The sequence below is a fragment of the Pan paniscus genome, chromosome X (genome assembly GCF_029289425.2).
Source record: "Pan paniscus chromosome X, NHGRI_mPanPan1-v2.0_pri, whole genome shotgun sequence".
Lineage (NCBI taxonomy): Eukaryota > Metazoa > Chordata > Mammalia > Primates > Hominidae > Pan > Pan paniscus.
In genome coordinates, this window is record NC_073272.2 from 42,813,651 (window position 1) to 42,834,135 (window position 20,485).

Consider the following 20,485-nt stretch of genomic DNA (forward strand, 5'->3'; position numbering starts at 1 on the left):
TGGTGCAGCTCTACTTTTTAAAATATATATCAGATTCCAAATGGGATTTTCATTTGAAGAAGGGTCTATGCCATCTTTAGAAAAAAACGAAAAAATGGAAAACCTTTGAAAATTTAAGCAGTTTTAACTCATAAATATTGATGGATTAGTTATTTGTGAAAGTCACTTGATTGAATACCTCATTTTTCAATGATGCCATATAAGCAGGCTGCTAAGTCTTTGTTGTTGTTGTTGTTGGAGACAGGGTCTCACCCAGGATTCTCTACTTAAATATGACTGTTGTTAATTGAGTGCTACAATTAAATTAGCCATTGCCATCTTTAATTGGAGTGCAGCGGCACAGTCTTGGCTCACTGCAACCTCCGCCTCCCGGGTTCAATTGATTCTCATGCCTCAGTTTCCCCAGTAGCTGGGACTACAGACATGAGCCACCACACCCGGCTAATTTTTATGTTTTTAGTCAAGATGGGGTTTTGCCATGTTGGCCAGGCTGGTCACAAACTCCTGACCTCAGGTGATCCGCCCACCTCAGCCTCCCAAAGTGCTGGCATTACAGGCGTGAGTTACTGTGCCCAGCCTAAGTCTTTTATTTTTAACTCAAGCTACTAAACATGCTTCTTTCCAAAAGTCTGGTTTCAAAAACTAAAGGTTCATGGAATGAATCTTTTATTCCTAATTCAGCTAGCTGCATTTCAGGCACAAAGTGGGTGTTCAGTGTGTGCTTGTTGAATTAATTAATATCTAGTGGGGATTTTTTTTTAGTACCAGATAAAAGTAGAGAAATAGGTTATTTTGAAAGAATGAATATCTTTTTATCTATAGTTAAAATATAATGGTGATAACTGTATTTTGTAGGTAATACAGATTGCCTTTCCGGATAAAAATTACATAAATCTAATTGCCAATTTTTAATGTTTTTTCAAGATTTTTATTGAAGGATGGCCAGCTGTGGCTATGTGCTCCTCAGGCAAAACAAATATGGAAATGCTTAGCTGAGAATGCAGTTTACCTTTGTGATCGTGAAGCCTGTTTTAAGTGGTATTCCAAGTTGATGGGGGATGAACCAGACTTAGATCCTGATATTAATAAGGACTTCTTTGAAAGTAATGTGCTTCAGCTTGATCCTTCTCTGTTAACTGAAAATGGAATGAAGTGTTTTGAGCGATTCTTCAAAGCTGTGAATTGTCGAGAAGGAAAACTAGTAGCAAAAAGGAGAGCCTATATGATGGATGACTTGGAGTTAATAGGATTAGATTACCTTTGGAGGGTAAGTCAAAAGTAGGAACTCTGTAAATGGTGTCTGATGTACTTTTTCATATACGTAAGGAATTGTAATTTTGCATATAAATTGTGTGTTTTACTCTGATGTTTGTCTCAGGAATTTGGTGTAGTTAGGAATTGTTCATTTTTATTATGTCACCTGTCAGTGGGCTTTTTCTTCTCTCTTCCTCTCCCTCCTCCTGCCACTGATGTTCCTTTTGTCTTAGCTTAGTATCTGTGTATTCCATGGATGTGCACTAAACATACAAATCTTTCATTCCTCCCCCGTGGATATTAATATTCCTTCCCGAGTTTTCATTCAGTGTCGATCTGTTTCCTCCTCTTCAATGTTTAACACTAAAATAGAGGACAGAAGAGAGGACTTGTGTTTAGTATAGATTATGAGTATATGCTTTATTGGCACTGTTTACCTTGTGATATTTTTAAATACCTGGGGGAATAAAATACTATCTTTTTAAGGCTAATCTATTTTTATAGTACTAGTATATTATGCCTATCTTTAATCTGACCTGTTATACAGCAGTTTATATTGTTTGGATGTCTCAAATATTTTCCTGCAAACCATAGATAAAGATGTTTATTGTGGCATTTGAGTATTTAAAAGCTTTTAATTAAGTATGTGGTTTTCAACATTGTTTTAACAGCAGAAACACATCTTAAAACTCAAAATTTGCACCACACTACAAAAGTAAACTGAATTGAACAAGGAAAATATGTTTTCTTACTTGGTCTCCCCATGCTTACCCCCTTTCCCCTCCCCAACCCTTTTATAGGGGCCAACACTGAAACACTTCCTCAAAGTCCCCTAGGGTTCTGAACATAGTTTGGAAACCACTAATGTAATTAGATGAGTGATAAAGATTTATAGAAACTGGGGGTAGAGTAGTCCTTTATGCTAAACTGTGTTTCATGTAATCTCTTATTTCCTGTCAACTAATTTGAATTTCTTCTTGAGTGTCTCACTTGGTTATCAAGATATTAAATTATAGGGTTAAATAATAGTGGTCAAAGCGTATTTTATTTTTACAAAAACGTACCTTTCATTCTTAAATTATTCAGAGACTTTCATTTTGCATTTATTACCCTTCCTTTTGGTCTGTGCTTCTCACTTAATTTTACTTGATTATCAAAGTCAACTTACCATTAAATCATTGAATAGTGTGTTTAAGATAACTGAGGATATGGTTTGAATTTAAATGCCCAACAAAAATATATGTTGAAAGGGATGAATACTTTTATCATTTTGAAACCAGGTCGTGATTCAGAGTAATGATGATATTGCCAGCAGAGCTATAGATCTCCTCAAAGAGATATACACAAACCTTGGTCCAAGACTACAAGTCAATCAGGTGAGGATTGATGTGCATTAAAACTTCCATATATAATTCTTTCGGCCCCCATTTCTCTTATACAAAAGAAAAAAAATATTATCTAAATGAATCTTGCCTTGATAGTTGTCTTGAAGTGATTGGGTTATTTTTAATGTAACTATTTATTATATGTTGAAATGGCAAAGAAAGTCTATGTGAATTCATTTTGATGCTAACACCTAATCCTGAAGTTCACTTTTGACTAATTTATGTTTGTTAACTTATGTAATGCTAGCTTCCTTTTAATAAACATACATTTTATTATTGTATGGATTCTCTACTTAAATATGACTGTTGTTAATTGAGTGCTACAATTAAATTAGCCATTGCCATCTTTAATTGGATTAATATTTGGTTTTTACATTTTAAAGCAATTTTAACTGTGTTTATTTGGCCCGATATTTGTAGGTGGTGATCCATGAAGACTTCATTCAGTCTTGTTTTGATCGTCTGAAGGCTTCCTATGACACATTGTGTGTTTTGGATGGTGACAAAGACAGTGTTAATTGTGCAAGACAGGAAGCTGTTCGAATGGTTCGAGTATTAACTGTTTTAAGGGAATATATAAATGAATGTGACAGTGATTATCATGAGGAAAGAACAATTCTCCCTATGTCGAGGTTTGTGAATAACTAATCTATTGGTGCTAATTCTTAATTATTTGATATTTTCCTAGCCATTTGGTAAAAGGAGAGCAGAAATTTTTCTCGTTTGAAAATTGTTGTCTTTGCCCATTAAAAACATTTTCATTTCATCTAATTTTTTTTAATAACCTCCCCCACTCTCCCATCTGGTTTTTTTTTGGTTTTTTGGGTGAGGCATTCTTAAGTAGTTTTCTAGTTTTCTTTTTGTCTTTGACATTATTACTCATTAAGTGTTGCAGTGGTATTTTGCAGTTGAAGTGTTTTTGTTTATTTGTTTATTTTGAGAAAAGGTCTTATTCTGTCACGCAGGCTGGAATGCCGAGGTGTGATCATGGCTCACTGCGGGCTCAAGTGACCTTTCCACCTCAGCCTCCCAGGTAGCTGGGGCTACAGGCACAGGCTACCACACCTGGCTAATTTTTTTTGACTTTTTGTGGAGGTGGGGTTTCACTACATTGCCCAGGCTGGTTTCAAACTCCTACGCTCAAGCAAATCCTCCTGCTTTGGCCTCCCAAAGTGCTGGGATTATAGGCGTGAGCTACAGTGCCTGGCCTGTAAAGAGCTCTTAAAAGCTGCCTTGCATGGCATATAACAAATATTTTCAAATGGTGTTTCTAGTTTTGGGATGTTTTTTATAGTCAATGCCATCATTTTTTTTTAAAGAGTTTTGTTTATTAATCATGAAATTATATACAGTTGCTTCTTGAATATGATTTTTATTTTGTATTTTACTTTAAAAAAAGGTACTATACCAATATAAATAGCATTTTGGAGTGAATTTTGATATGAAGGCTTTTTTCCAGAAAAAAAATAAAGTGCATTGTGGCATTTTTGTTGATGCTTTTAACAAAATGTAAAACGACCTTTTAAATGTAAAAGGTAAACTCTACCTTCTTTTTTTGAATTTTTTTTTTATTAATACAAGGTCTACCTATGTTGTCGAGGCTGGTCTTGAACTCCTGGGCTCAAGGGATCTTCTTTGCTTGGCCTCCCAAAGTGGTAGGATTACAGGCATGAGCCACTGCGTCCAGCCAACCTTTTACATTTAAAAATAGTCTTAGTGAGTTGGGCTTTTACAGCATAAAAATAAGCGTTATATCTTGGATTTAATTTCATTTTAGTAGACACCTCATTTTCTGCAACCATAGATACAAGACTAACAACAATAGAATATGATTATGTTTTTAAATATTATTTATATTTTTAGTTAAAAGGAGCAATATTTTTTTTTCTTTTGCATTTCACTCTTGTTGCCCAGGCTGGAGTGCAGTGGTGCAGTCTCGGATCACTGCAACCTTTGCCTCCCAGGTTCAAGCGATTCTCCAGCCTCAGCCTCCCAAGTAGCTGGGATTACAGGCGCCCACCACCAAGCCTGGCTTATTTTCTGTATTTTTAGTAGAGATGGAGTTTTACCATGTTGGCCAGGCTGATCTCGAACTACTGACCTCAAGTGATCCACCCGCCTCGGCCTCCCAAAGCGCTGGGATTATAGGCATGAGGCACCATGCCCGGCCTTATTTTCAAGATACTGAAAGTAATACAGGTTGAGTATCCCTAATCCAAGAAATCCAAAATTTGTCTGGTCCCAGACATTTCATATAAGGGATTCTCAAGCTGTATTAAGTATCTTTAATTCACATCCTCTTGTTTAATAAGAAAATACTTAGTGTTAAATCCCCAGCATTATTTTCTTGGCAACAAAATTTCAGAGTCTGCTGAATATGATGATGTCTGTCTTTCTTTTTCCCCCCAGAGCATTCCGCGGTAAACACCTCTCTTTTGTAGTTCGATTTCCAAACCAGGGCAGACAGGTTGATGACTTGGAGGTATGGTCTCATACAAATGATACAATTGGTTCAGTACGACGATGTATTCTCAATCGTATTAAAGCCAACGTAGCCCATACAAAAATTGAGCTCTTTGTGGGCGGTGAGCTGATAGATCCTGCAGATGATAGAAAGTTGATTGGACAATTAAACTTAAAAGATAAATCGGTATGTATGTATAGTTAACAGATTTTTCAATAAAATCAAACCAGAGACTATCGTTTAATCAGTAAATACTAATTGAGCATTTGTTATGTTTGGGACTGTGTTAGGTATTAGAGTTACAGCATTAAAGTATAGCATGTAGTCTTTTGGATTTTTTGGTTGGTATATCACTAAGTTTTGTGTTTTGTGTAAGTATTTTTCCTTGTTTTTGATATTAACATAGTATATAATTTTCAGCTTATTACAGCCAAACTTACACAGATAAGTTCCAATATGCCTTCAAGCCCTGATAGCTCTTCTGATTCCTCCACTGGATCTCCTGGAAACCATGGTAATCATTACAGTGATGGTCCCAATCCAGAAGTGGAAAGCTGTTTGCCTGGAGTGGTGAGTAGATACAGTTTTGAACTACTGTATGTAAGGCATCATGCTAGGGTTTTTGAGAATAAAGTATATAGAGTGGTTCTTTCTTTTCTTGAGGAGCTTACAGTTTAATGAGACAAAAAAATAAATATACAGTTAACCACCAACTTCAGAATGGATCCCTTTAAAAGGTAATTGTAACACAGTTGGAATTTAAAACATAATTTCCCCATAGGTATAGTATTGTTACTTTTACATAAAATTAACCAATTAGAGCTTAATAATAACACTATTGGATGTATAAATTTAGAGGAAAACAGTCATCCCTCGTATACGTGGAGAATTGGTTCCAGGACCTCTGCATATACCCAAAATGCTGCAGATGACCCTGTGCAACCAGATATACAAAAAGTTAGCCTTCCATATACTTGGGTTTTGCTTCCTGGAAATACTGAATTTTCTGTCCACATTTGATTGGGAAAAAAGTCTGCATGTAAGTGGACCTGTGCAGTTCAAACTTGTGTTGTTCAAGAGTCAGCTGTATCACTTTCTAAAATTTATACCACAAAACGGATAGTTCTTTTAGAACTATATATGAGCTGGGCATGGTGGCTCACACCTGTAATTCCAGCTACTGGGGAGGCTGTGAGGCAAGAGGATTGCTTGAGCCCAGGAGTTCTAGGCTGCAGTGAGCTGTGATTGTGCCATTATGCTCTAGCCTGGTCAACAGAGTGAGACCCCCATCTCTAAAAATATAAATAAATGAAAACAAGAACTATGTAGGAAAATACCTGTAATCTTTATCAGATTGTCAGTAACATATAGCCAAAGAAATATTTTTAAGCTCTCCTTTCGCCCCTCCCCACAGAAATTTTAATGGTTACAATAGTAGCAGCCACTCCAGTGTCAGGAGGATTTGGCTCTCTATAACAACTGGATTAAGAATTTGGTAGTGGGCATGGCAGCCTTCTGTTATGTCCAGAGTCTAAATTGTATATATGAGAGAAATGGTTTAATAGAACAGGAGAGGAGCTATCACAAAAAAATGACTGGAAGTGACTTGATGATGTATTTGATCTGCACTATTAAGGATTTGTAGGGATTAAAAGATGGGAAAGTCAGACTATTTCAAAGAGTAGAAATTTCATAAGTAAAAGTATAGGGATTAACACAGAGAAACTTACTTGGGCTTTTATAAAACGGGAGTAAATAATTTAGAGGTAATTATTTTGTGTATTTTATATTCTAGATAATGTCACTGCATCCCAGATACATCTCTTTTCTTTGGCAAGTTGCAGACTTAGGTAGCAGCCTAAATATGCCACCCCTTAGAGATGGAGCAAGAGTACTTATGAAACTTATGCCGCCAGGTAAGAATTTTTAAATGATGATCAAGTACTTGCTGGACAATAAAGGAGTATATTAGCAAATTCTGTTTCTAAATGGACCATGCTTTTTGGTATAGACTATAACAAGAGTTGACAGATGACAGCCCACAAGCCACATCAAGCCCCCTGCTTGTTTTTGTGCATCCCAAGAGCTATATTTTTAAGTGGCTACAAAAAAAAAAATCTAGAAGAATAATATTTTGTGATACATGAAAATTATATGAAGTTTAAATTTTAGTGTCCATGATCAAAACCAGGCTCATTTGTTTACATTCTGTCTGCATGACTGCTTTTGTCTTAAAATAGCACAGCTCAGGAGTTGTGGCAGAGGCCATATGGTTCACAAGCCTAAACTGCTTAACTTTCCTGGCCCTTTACAGAAAATGTTTGCCTATACCTGGACTATAATATGGGTCATGTGTCATCTGCGGTATTGTTCCTTTTTTATCCTTAGAAACAACCACTTCCAACTTCCCACTTTTACTTTAGTATATATATGTACCATTATGTCTGGAGTGTCCTCATACAGCTATTTCTTTGTTACTTACAGATATATACTGATTTTCTGCTGTGTAGATGAAAACTTAACTGTTACATACCCCCACATCCTCCCAGTATTTGCTTAAATCCAGATTCAACATTTACGTTTCCAAGATTGTTTGAAATATAGTTCTCTAGATCACTGACAACTTTTATCCTGGATTTAATAATTTCCCTTTTATTTTCCTGATTGTACACCTATCACTTATTCTTCCCACATACTTTTTTTTTTGAGATATTTTTTATCTGAATGTAGGCAAACTATCACATTTGATTAATGGTTTGTGTATAGAATCCTAGGTTTGAAAATATATTCCTTCTGGCTGGTGGCATTGCTGATGAGAAGACCAAAGTCCTCTTGGTTTCTATTCCTTTGCATGTGACCTTCGTTTCTGGAAGTTTTGGTTTTATCCTTACGTTTTGAAATATTATGATGTGCCTTAGCGTTAAGTCTGTTTTGTGGTGCGTCACCTGTGGGCCTGGAGATTTCCTCAGTTGAGAGAGATTTGTATTCTTTGATAGTTTTCTCACCAGCATTTTGCATTTTGTGTGTCTTTGAAATGTCTAAGTGTGATGGTGAATTTACTAGATCTGATTTTACCTTTTCTCTCTTCCCTTCTCTCTTTAATCTTATTCCACCTTTGGGGTGGCTTCTTTAACCTTTTCCAGCTCTTCTGTTGGCTTTTCCCCTCCAAATATTCTAGTGTTAAAATTTCAAGACCTTTCTCTCCTTAGTGATCCTTTTCCATATACAGGATTTTGTTTTTCACTAACACATTCTTGCATTTATGTTCTAATATATGTGTGTTCCTTTAAAACCTAATGTTCGGCAAAATTATGCACTAAAAATAGTAGGGCTTTTGGGGAAAAAGTAGAGTTTTGGCAGATCATTCAAGCCTATACAACCTAAAAATTTTTTAAATGTATTTTTTGGAAATACTTACAATCTTACAGAAAAATTAGAAGTATAATTCAAGAACACTTGAGAGTAATTTACTGGTTTTTGTAGTCCCATCGCCCACCAAATACTTTCCCTACAAACAAGGATATTTGTCTGTATAAGCAAAATTAAGCCATCTATACCAGGAAATTAATGTCGATTCATTACTGCCATCTACTTAGCGGACTCTATTGAGTGTTTTCAGTTATCTCCTTCACAGCAAAAAGATATAGTTCAAACTCAGATATAGTCAGCCCTCCATATACATGGGTTCTGGATCTATGGATTCAACCAACTGTGGATTGAAAATGTTTGGGGGAAAAAACATTGTTCAAAGTTCCAAAAAGCAAAACTTGAATTTGCCACATGCTGAGTACTGTGTTGAATCCACACGAATGAAGCTATGTGTAAGCATTGTATTAGGTGTTACCTAATACAATGTACAGTTAGGCACCGGATAATGACGTTTCAGTCAGTGATAGACCACATATACAATGGTGGTTCTATAAAATTATAATACCATGTTTTTACTGTACCCTTTCTATGTTTAAATACACAAATACCATTGTGTTATAATTGCCTACAGTATTCAGTACAGTAACATGCTTGTATGGGTTTATAGCCTAGGAGCAATAGGCTATACCATATATAACCTAGATATGTTGTAGGCTGTATCATCCAGATTTGTTGTAAACACACCCTATGATGTTCACACAATGATGAAATCACTTAATGATGCATTTCTCAGAACATATGCAACACGTGACTGTAATCTGGAGATAATTTATACAGGAAGATGTGCATCGGTTGTATGCAAATTCCACATCATTTTATATAAGGTATTTGAGCATCCCTGGATTTTGGTGTTGGGAGGGTGGATCCTGAAACCATCCCTGCACCCCCACCCCCCATGGATACCGGGGAATAACTGTATTGCATTTAGTTAATGTATCTCTTAGTTTCCTTCTGAAACAGTTCCTCATACTGTCTTTGACCTTCATGACCTTGACTCTTAACGATTACAGGCCAGTTAATTATAGAATATCCTTCAGTTTAGATTTGTTTTATCATGATTGTATTCAGGTTATGCGTCTTTGGCAGAAATACCACAGAAGCGATGTTCTGTTCTTCTCAATGCATCCAGTCAGATAGTATGTAATTTCAATTTTTCCCATTACTGACGATGATCACTGTGATCACTTGAGTTTTTTCCTTGCTTTCCCACTGTAAAATTACCCTTCCCTTTGAAAGTATTTTGGGCCAGGCACAGTGACTCATGCCTATCATCCCATCACTTTGGGAGGCCGAGGTGGGCAGATCGCTTGAGGCCGGGAGTTTGAGACCAGCCTGGCCAACATGGCATAACCCCGTCTCTACTAAAAATACAAAAATTAGCCGGGCGTGTTAGCGTGCACCTGTAATCCCAGCTACTTGGGAGGCTGAGGCTTGGACCTGTGAGGCGGAGGTTGCGTTGAGCCGAGATCATGCCACTGCACTCCAGCCTGGGCGACAGCGAGATTCTGTCTGAAGAAAAAAAAAAGTATTTTGTGCAGAGGTACTTTGAAAATATTTATACTGTTCCTCATCAGACATTTTATTCATTCGTTTATGTCTGTATGAAATCATGATCAAGGAGTTATAATCTGTTACTATCATTTATCTTGATGCTGAAATGATCTCGTTTGGCCAGTGGGAGTCCTTTCAGACTGTTCTGTGTTACTTTAATATGTTCCCATTATTCTTTCAGCACTTGTATGCTCTTTGGCTCAAGATGTTTAAGATTAGGTCAAGTGTAGTGGCTCACGCCTATAATCCTAACACTTTGTGAGGGTGAGGCAGGAGGATCACTGGAGCTCAGGATTCATGACCAGCCTGGGCAACATAGCCAGACTTCATTTCTATTAAAAATTTCAAAAATTAGCCAGGTGTGGTGATGTGCACCTGTAGTCCCAGCTACTTGGGAGGCTGAGGTGGGAGGATCACTTGAGCCTGGGAGATGGAGACTGCATTGAGCTATATGATCAAGCCACTGTACTCCAGCCTGGGCAACAGAACAAGACGCTGTCTCAAAAAAAAAAATTTTTTAAAGTTCCAGATTAACATCCTGTACCCTCTCTGCCCCAGTCCTGAAATTGGCTATTTCTCCAAGGAGGCCTGCTTGATTTATTTTCCTGGAGAATGGTGTTTAGAAACCAAGATCTGGACATTTATTGCACTCATTGCTATTGATGTATTGTTGCTCCCTGGCTCTCTAAGCAGTTAGAACTAAGGAATGTGTGTATGTGTATCCACATTTAAGTCTATTACTATACACACACACACACACACACACACACACATGAATATATATATGTGTGTATGTTTTTACAAAACCATGAGGTCACACGACTTCCTCCCATCCCAGCCTATCACAGTTTCATTCTAGTTTTCTCCCTTTCTATATTTGTAATTTTTTTTTTTTTTTTTCTGAGACAGAGTCTCGCCCTGTCACCCAGGCTGGAGTGCAGTGGCGCGATCTCGGCTTACTGCAACCTCCGCCTCCCTGGTTCAAGGGATTCTCCTGCCTCAGCCTCCCAGTAGCTGGGATTACAGGCGTGAGCCACCATGCCTGGCCAAACTCTCTTTTCTGACGATGAAAAACCTGGCTTCTGTTATCCTCTCACTTATTTTCCTATTTAATCAGTTATCTCCAGCACCCCCCACCCTTTCTTTGAATGCAGAAGGACTCTTGTCTCTGAATGTTGGGTCTCTACCCCAGGGACGCTCCTTGCTCTGCTTGAGTTGAATCTTTATGCTGAGCTCTACCCACTTGTTGGGCTCCCTCCTCCTCCTTCATGGTCTGTAATTCCCAACATAGGACTACCTTTAAAACTTGCACATAGTTTAATTGGAGCACTCATAAAATGATAATTAGTATCCTCAGAGATAATTTGGACAGTCCAGGCAGGTACTTCAGTGTGGCTGAAGGCTTCCTCAGGAGATAGTAAAAAGACACAAAACCAGTACAGAGGAAATGCTGACTTGACATTGCTGAGATACAGTGCAAAAGAGTGGAGCTCTGAGATAGATGGGCTACCATTAAGATAGGCACAGGGGGAAGTAGAACCTGCCAAGGTCCATGAAAGTCTAGTTTAGGATTGTATCTCACAAGATGAGCCCTTGATGCAAGTATTCACTTTAAATTTTCCTTTAAAAAGAAACAGGCTTCTGCTTACACATCTACCAAGCTGAGGGGGCTTTTTGCTTTGCTCATTTTAATTTTTTTGTTGAAGATTAACAGTTCTGCTGTTCTGGCTACTGTTGCCTGGAAGAAATCACACATGAACAAACTCACCTTCTGCATTATACTGACATCATTATATTTGCCAATTGATTGTGAGCTAATTGGGGTTATAGAAATGTGCTATAGCATAACAGACTGTAATTATTTCTCTCTAGGCTATTACTGATGGATATTATGTTTTCTTCTTTTTCCAGCATCATCTACTGTCCTTGAGTTTTTTTTTAACTAGCTTTTTATATTAAAATAATTTCAAACTGTTTACAAAGAATACAGTTGGCTCCCAAATTCAGTAATTAACAGTTTGCTGTAGTGATGGCAAAAGTTTCCTAACATTTGGAGAGCAAGTTGTAGACAATCATCTTTTTCTTCCTAAATAGCTTAGTATATGTCTTCTAAAAACAAGAATGTTCTCACTTACATTAACATAGTATTATTCAGAATAAAAAAAATTTAGCATATACAGTAATATCATCTAATCTGCAGACCATTTTCATATTTTGACACTTTCCTCAGTATTGGACTTTATAACAATGTTTTCTGGTTGAGGATCTAATCCAGGTTCATACATTGCATAATTATTCGGTATCTCTTTCAGTTGTCTTTAATCTGGAATAGTTCCTCAGTCTTTGTCTTTTGTGACTTTGTTTTTGAATGGCACATGTCAGTTGCGCTGAATATCTCTCATTGGGTCTTATCTGTTCTGATGATTATATGGAGGTTGTACATTTGACAGCGTACTACTTGTATGTTGATGTGTCTAAGAGCATCACATTGAGAGACACATGTCACTGTGTCTTGGGTGACATTAACCCAGATCACTTAGTTGATAGCTGCCAGGTTTCTCCTCTAAAGGAGAGAGATGCTTTGTGTAGAGAGATGCTTTGAGACTTCGTAACTATCTTTTTCCTCATCAAACATTTGTTTTATCATCTATTGTGATTGTTGCCTAAATGTTTTTACTGTGATGGTTGCAAAATGGTAATTTTGTTTTAACTTTGTCATCCTTTCTACATTTATTAGTTGACATTCTGTAAGGTAGTGCTTTGTTTTCTTGCCTTTATATTTGTCATATATGATCACTCTTATGGGTTTATTTTATTCATTGGGTTATAACCATTGTAATGGTTATTTATTTTGATGCTCAATTGTCCTAGATATGGTCAGTGGAAGCCCCTATAGGTTAGACCCAGACATACAACCTCAATTTTTTTTAAGGTACTTTATTGTACTTTATTATTTTCTGGTATGAGAAGATGTTTCAAGCTTATCTATAGTATTTCCTCTGCCCCAGCTCTGGAATCTGCCATTCCAGAGTTTTTAGAAGGAAGGGTATTTAGAAATCAAAATCCGAGGTTTAAATCTTTTTTTTTTTTTTTTTTTTTTTTTTTTTTTTTTTTTTTTTTTTGAGACGGAGATTTTGCTCTGTTGCCCATGCTGGAGTAGTGCAGTGGCGTGATCTCGGCTCACTGCACCCTCTGCCTCCTGGGTTCAGGTGATTCTCCTGCCTCAGCCTCCCGAATAGCTGTGATTACAGGCAACTGCCATCATGCCTGGCTAATTTTTATATTTTTAGTAGAGACGAGGTTTCACCATGTTGGCCAGGCTGGTCTCGAACGCTTGACCTCAGGTGATCCACCCACCTCTGCCTACCAAAGTGCTAGGATTACAGGTGTGAACCACAGTGCCCCTGCCAAGTCATCCTTATTTCATTCTAATTGTGGTAAGGTGATACCTCATTGTGGTTTGGATTTGCATTTCCTTAATGATTAGTTATGTTGAGTGTGCTTTCATGTACATGTTGGCCATTTGGATGTCTTCTTTTGAGAAATATCTATTCAAGTCTTTTGCCCATTTTAAAAATCGGATTTTTTGCTGTTGAGTTCCTTATATATTCTGGATATTAACCCCTTGTCAGATGCATAGTTTGCAAATATTTTCTCCAATTCTGTAGATTTGTCTTTTTGTGGTCTTATTTCCTTTGTTGGGTAGAAGCTTTTTAGTTTAATGTAATTTCGTTTGTCTGTTTTTGTGTTTGTTGCCTGTGCTTTTGAAGTCTTAGCCAAAAAGTCCTTGCCCACACTAATGACATGAAACATTTCCCTTGTGTTTTCTTCTAGTAGTTTTATAGTTTCTGGTCTTACATTTAAGTTTTTAACCCATCTTGAGTTTATTTTTACATATGATGAATAATAGGGGTTTAGTTTCATTTTTCTGCATATGTATATTCTGTTTTTGCAACACCATTTTTATTCAAGAGATTGCCTTTTCCCCCAATGTGTGTTCTTGGCACCTTTGTTGAAAATCAGTTGTTTCTGATTATGTGGATTTATTTCTGGGTTCTCTATTCTGTTCAATTGATCTGTGTCTATTTTTGTGTCGATACCATGCTGTTTTGGTTACTATTGCTCTATAGTAAATTTTGAAGTCAAGTAGCTGATGCCTTCAGCTTTGTTCTTCTTACTCAAGATTGATTCGGCTATTTGGAGTCTTTTGTAGTTCCATATGAATTTTAGGAGTGTTTTTTGTATTTTTTTGTTTTACCTTGCAGATTCACCTCAAAGGATGTTTTTTTCTATTTCTGTGAATAATATAATTGGTATTTTAATAGAGATTGCATCAATCTGTAGATTGCTTTGGGTAATATGGACATTTTAACAATATTTGTTCTTCCAACCCATGAACATAGAATATTTTTCCATTTATTTGTGTCCTGTGTTCGTTCTTTCATCAGTTTTTTTTTGTAGTGATCTTTCTCCTCCTTGCTTAAATTTATTCCTAGGCATCTTATATTTTTGTAGCTATTGTGAGATAACTTTCTTGATTTCTCTTTCAGATAGTTTGCTATTGGCAAATGGAAACACTACTTAGTTTTGTATATTGATTTTTGTATCCTGCAGTTAACTAACACAGGTTCACGCTTGTACCAGTCCAGCTTCCTAGTCGTCTTCCATTCCGTATTTGTATCTCTACAGCAATGAGAAATCTGAAACCTGAGGGAATTGGAAAGGCTTCTTAATCAGTCTTCAGCCTCTGTCTTTAGGCCTTCGAATCATTTGTGCCTTCCCAAGTGTTTGTTGTTTTCATACCCTTGGCTTTTCTCAGATTTAGTGGGGCATTAATTTATAGGCACCCTCTTCTCCTTGCCTTCACAACAACTAAACCAACTTCACAACTTCAGCTAAACCAACTATCTATCCCCATCTTCACTACACCTTCAGTAATTTGTTGACAGCTGTTTAATGTGTTGCTTCCTCTTCTGTTTTTATGTTCTTTTGAGTTTATGTATTTTTACATTCATTCATTCTCATTTTAGTGGGGTTTGGGGATGAAGTACTGATAAATATAGTTCAGTACACCATATTTAGTTGACATAATTTTTAAAGCTGTCTTCTGCTTTTATTACCTCCATTTTCTAAATTAAACACCTTGTTGGGCTTCTCATCTTGCTTTGCAATTATTATGGGACAGAAGCATTTCACATTAGATTCTTAGCTAAGGCTTCTCTCAAAAGATATATTTCATTCTTGTCTGTTACGTCGTTTAGAATTTACATAGTTTCATTTGCTAGTATTTCAGTAATAGTCCTTGCATTGCTTTACTGCAGATTCAACCTTCACAACATACTGTAAAAACACAAACCCACCACTGAATCCTTGATCTTGTGATTGGCGCTTAATGCCACCAGATGGCGAGCATGAGCTCTTGTCAGACAGTTAAGGCAAGAAACTTGAAGTGGGTGCTTTCTTCATGTTTTATATAATGAAACTAGAATACCTAAATTTGAAACAGCCAGCTTTTGAAAAAGCTGGTAATGGTTGTATTGCAGCAGAAAATCATAGGCTTTGGACTCAAATGGACTTGAGTTCCAATCCTGCTTCTAATTGCTACTCTATGGTGTTAAACATAAGTTTCATAGTTTATTAGAGCTTCCTTATCCTTATAATGATAACTTTTTTGTGTAATTGCAGGGATTAAATGAAACAATGTATGGAAAACCCCTAGCCTAGGGACTGGCACTTAGTATTCATTAAACATTAAACCACTCTCTGTCACTTCCTTTTCTTAGAGCTCCTGCTTCCTTTCTTATTTAAGAGTTTGTGTCTAAAACGTGGTAATACAATCTTTTGTAAAAGTCTGTTGTAAGCTCTTAGCACTGATAAACTCAACTTAAACCACACATCATCTCTATAAGGTATAGTTAATGACTAGGAAAAAAGCTAATGATTCTATCTTTCCCCTCCATTTAAAAATACATCCAAGAGTGCACAAATGCTAAATGATCACCCAAATGTTACACTTCTTTTCATTCTGAATCTTTGCCTGAAGCCAAGTGCCCATGTTATGATTTGCTGTTAAACTTAAAACTTCTGCAGTCCTCTCTATATGTAATACCATCTTTTGTAAAAGTCTGTTGTGAGCTCTTAGCACTGATAAACCACACAACATACCTATAAGGAAATTATTAATTTTATCTGTATTTTAAAGACGGAGAAACTGAAGCACAGAGAGATTGTTAATTCACCTGGGACACATAGCTTAAATGCTATTTCTCATTTCTTTTTTTTTTTTTTTTTTTTTTTTTTTAAAGAGAGAGGGCCTTACTCTGTGTCCCAGGCTAGAGTGCAGCGGCATGATCCTAGCTCACTGTAACCTCAAACTCCTGGCCTCAAGTGAGGCTCCTGCCTAAGAGTAGCTAGGACTACAGGTACACACCACCACACCTGACTTTTTTTTTTTTTTTTTTTTTTTTTTGAGATATAGAGTCTCACACTGTCGCCCAGGCTGCAATGCAGTGGCGCAGTCTCTGCTTACTGCAGCCTCTGCCTTCTGGGTTCAAGTGATTCTCCTGCCTCAGCCTCCCGAGTAGCTGGGATTACAGATGGACGCCACCACGCCCAGCTAATTTTTGTATTTTTTGTAGAGATGGGGTTTCACCATGTTGGTCAGGCTAGTCTTGAACTCCTGACCTCAAGTGATCCGCCCACCTCCGCCTCCCTGAGTGCTGGGATTACAGGCATGAGCCACTGCGCCCGGCCCACACCTGGCTTATTTTGAAAATTTTTTTGTAGTGATGGGGGTCTTGCTGTGTTACGCAGGCTGGTTTTGACCTGGGCTCCAGTGATCCTCCCATCTTGGCTTCCCAAAGCTTAGGTATCTTTTCAAAAGGCTAGAAAGAAACCAAAATCATCATAAACTCTGGATGACAAGATTATGACTGGCTTAAATTTTTCTGGCTTCCATTTTTTATAAAATGTAACATGATATAATCAGGGATGAATATGAGAGCTGGAATGGCCACTGAGTGTTAACTTTGATTCACATCTCTCAAATGAGTAAACTATAATTCAACACCATTAAATGATTTGCTTAAAATTCACTACTTCTGACCGGGTCACGCTGGTAATCCCAGCACTTCAGGAAGCCAAGGTGGGAGGATTGCTTGAGCCCCTGGAGTTTGAGATCAGCCTGGGCAACATGGCATAACTCTGTCTCTACAAAAAAATATGCAAAAATTAGCTGGGCATGGTGGCACACGCCTGTGGTTCCCAACTACTCAGAAGGCTGAGATGGGAGGATCACCTCAGCCCAGGGAGGTTGAGGCTGCAGTCCTCACGCCACTGCACTTCAGCCTGGGTGACAGAGTGAGACCCTGTCTCAAAGAAGAAAAAAAAAATCCACCACTTCCTTTTCTTGAGCTCTTCTTTTTTTTTTTTCCCTCCTACTCCCCTTTGCCTCCATCCTTCACTCAGAATATTTTTAAGCCAAGCAAGCTACTATGAGATACAGTGGTTAAGCATATGAATTGGTTTGCTTTTAGGGAGTAATTTGACAATGTATGTCAAGTCTTTGGGCATTATGTTCAACTTCTTTATGCTTGCAGGGTTTTGCATGGTGAAAATTATAAAAATTCAGCTGCTAGGATCTTTGATGTTTAAAAAGGTGAGGGGAGGTAAAAACCTAAATGCCCAATAATAGGAATTAAACTGGTAAAATAATATTGTCATTTTAATAATCAGATAAAATGATATAGATGAATATTCAATGACACGAGAAGATATTTATAAATATTTTATTATAAAAACAATATTTTAATTGGTTACATTATATGTCACTATGCCTTCAGAGTAGAGAGAAGTGACAGTTTCAACACAAACTGAAAAATCTGTAAGATAATGGCTGCTATTTCTAGGCCTGTAAAAATTCATTTACCCAAAGAAAAGCATAGTTTTTTTTGTTGTTGTTTTTTTTTTCTGGAGATGGAGTTTCGCTCTTGTTGCCCAGGCTGGAGTGCAATGGCGCAACCTTGGCTCACTGCAACCTCCGCCTCCCAGGTTAAAGCAATTCTCCTGCCTCAGCGTCCCGAATAGCTGGGATTACAGGCGCATGCCACCACGCCCGGCTGGTTTTTGTATTTTTAGTAGAGATGGGGTTTCATCATGTTGGTCAGGCTGGTCTCGAACACCTGACCTCAGGTGATCTGCCTGCCTCAGCCTCCCAGAGTGCTGGGATTACAGGCGTGAGCCACTGCGCCCAGACCTATTTTTCTTTTCTTTAAAAGAAGCTTTTACTTTAAAAAAAAAAAAAAAAAAAATTATCAAGGTTTTTTTTTAAATCATAGGGCAGTTACCTTAGATCATCAAAATACTTTCCAAGGTTGATTGACTATTAATAAAGTTGGAATATTTGGTAGCTAATGCTTAATTGTATTTTGGGATTATCTTATTTTTCCCCCACTGTGTCTTTTCACTGTAATTTAAAATTATGTTTTAATATTATGACAAAAGGACAAAAGCTCTGCTTGCTTTGAGGTGAATGTACATAGGCACTTACCCTTTTTCGATGTTTGCTTTTTAGGGTTCATTTTCTTGGATATCACTACATTCCTTTCAGTGAAGCAAGCCAGTTAATATATAGTGTCAGGGGGCAAACAATAAAGAGGTTAGAGGGAAGAATTTATAATTTTTTTCTTGTTATTTTCAGTCAGAACTACTTCCTTTTGAAATGTATTTTTTTCCATCTCCAGTGGCTGAGAGGAGAGTATCTTGATTTGAGGTCCCTGAGTAGCAGATGCTTTGTATTGAGAGTAACTGATTAAAGAGCCCTGTTTTTTGTTTTTGTTTTTGTTTATTTTTTTTTCTTTTTTAATCATTCCAGGTCTTGTCATGTCTTAGGAAGTTTGAGCCTATAGCCCAACTGAGTGGATTGTTATTCCATATTAGTATGGTCTTCAAGATATCAAAAGTTAAATATTTATGAACACATGAATTACATTTTCACACTGTCTCTTTTTTTCCTCCAGATAGCACAACGATAGAAAAATTAAGAGCTATTTGTTTAGACCATGCCAAACTTGGAGAAAGCAGCCTTAGTCCATCTCTTGACTCACTTTTCTTTGGTCCTTCAGCCTCACAAGTGCTATATCTAACAGAGGTTGGTTTTTGGGGTTTTTTTTTGTTGTTGTTGTTTTCTTTGTTTTTCCTTTTAAATTTATTCTGTGTTCTTTAAATTTGACCTTTCTTTCATATGGTAAGGTGAATGATTTGGGTAAAATTGTAATGTAGTTTTGAAATGAAATATTAATTTGAAATAAATAATAGTGAGATGGTCAAGAGTTTCTTGGCACTGACAATAGTACAAATAGAAGTTATTTTTTTTTTTAAATCTTTTAATACAGCCCTCTCCCCCTCTTCTCTATTTTTCCAGGTAGTCTATGCCTTGTTAATGCCTGCTGGTGCACCTCTGGCTGATGATTCCTCTGATTTTCAGTTTCACTTCTTGAAAAGTGGTGGCCTACCCCTTGTACTGAGTATGCTAACCAGAAATAACTTCCTACCAAATGCAGATATGGAAACTCGAAGGGGTGCCTACCTCAATGCTCTTAAAATAGCCAAGCTTTTGCTAACTGCCATTGGCTATGGTCATGTTCGAGCTGTGGCAGAAGCTTGTCAGCCAGGTGTAGAAGGTGTGAATCCCATGACACAGGTAATACAGACTTTTAAAAAATCCTTTTATAATAGTAGATAGCAATTTTTAAAGTAAAACTAATTAGTATTTTAAGTGTAGAGTTCAAGGTTGACTCAATGTTCAAAGTGCCTTATTTCAGAGGTTTTCTTTATGATGTTTGTATTAAAAGTGCAAATACTTTTCGCTGACAGCTGATAATCTGAGGGTAGTTTCTCCCTGCCCACTTAAATCTTGCTTGACTTTCATTTATTTTAAACCTAACAAAAACTCCATATGAATCTCTTATTAACTTGTGCCTGGCAGATATATAAAGACACAGATTGTAATAAGAGATACAATTGGTTTATCTTGTTGCTTGTTTCCCTTCCCACCTTGGGCTTAAACCCAAGTTCTGAGCTTATTCTGACTCGGTTTCTGCCTTGGTGGCATTCTTGATCCATGTCACAAAAAATTCTCAAGACATGCCAGAATTTGATACTTATTTATGAGAGATCAAACTACGCATTTAATTCTAAGTAAAATTTTATAAACATCATAAATGATTGTTTTACTAAGTTACTGATAGAAGGTAAAACTTCAGGGATAAAGATTTTCTTCTTTAGAAATGGCTTAGTTTTCAATTGTGGAGATCAGAATGTTGATATTTATGGTAATATCACATATAATTGTTTTAGCTATGATAATACTGTGGTTATGTTTAAAAGGAAGAGCCCCCTATAT

At 37.0% G+C, this 20,485-nt stretch overlaps 1 protein-coding gene across 4 annotated transcripts in view; it reads left to right on the top strand.

The window, feature by feature from the left end:
* USP9X (ubiquitin specific peptidase 9 X-linked) overlaps positions 1-20,485 on the top strand; it is a 147,807-nt gene that overhangs the window by 79,623 nt on the left and 47,699 nt on the right. For all 4 annotated transcript variants that reach the window (XM_008968336.6, XM_008968337.5, XM_003815368.7 and 1 more), the window contains exons 16-23: positions 925-1,267; positions 2,535-2,630; positions 3,060-3,271; positions 5,049-5,289; positions 5,524-5,673; positions 6,899-7,019; positions 19,101-19,231; positions 19,505-19,783. In XM_008968336.6, the coding sequence (XP_008966584.1) occupies positions 925-1,267; positions 2,535-2,630; positions 3,060-3,271; positions 5,049-5,289; positions 5,524-5,673; positions 6,899-7,019; positions 19,101-19,231; positions 19,505-19,783 (1,573 nt within the window). The remainder of the gene's footprint in view (positions 1-924; positions 1,268-2,534; positions 2,631-3,059; positions 3,272-5,048; positions 5,290-5,523; positions 5,674-6,898; positions 7,020-19,100; positions 19,232-19,504; positions 19,784-20,485) is intronic.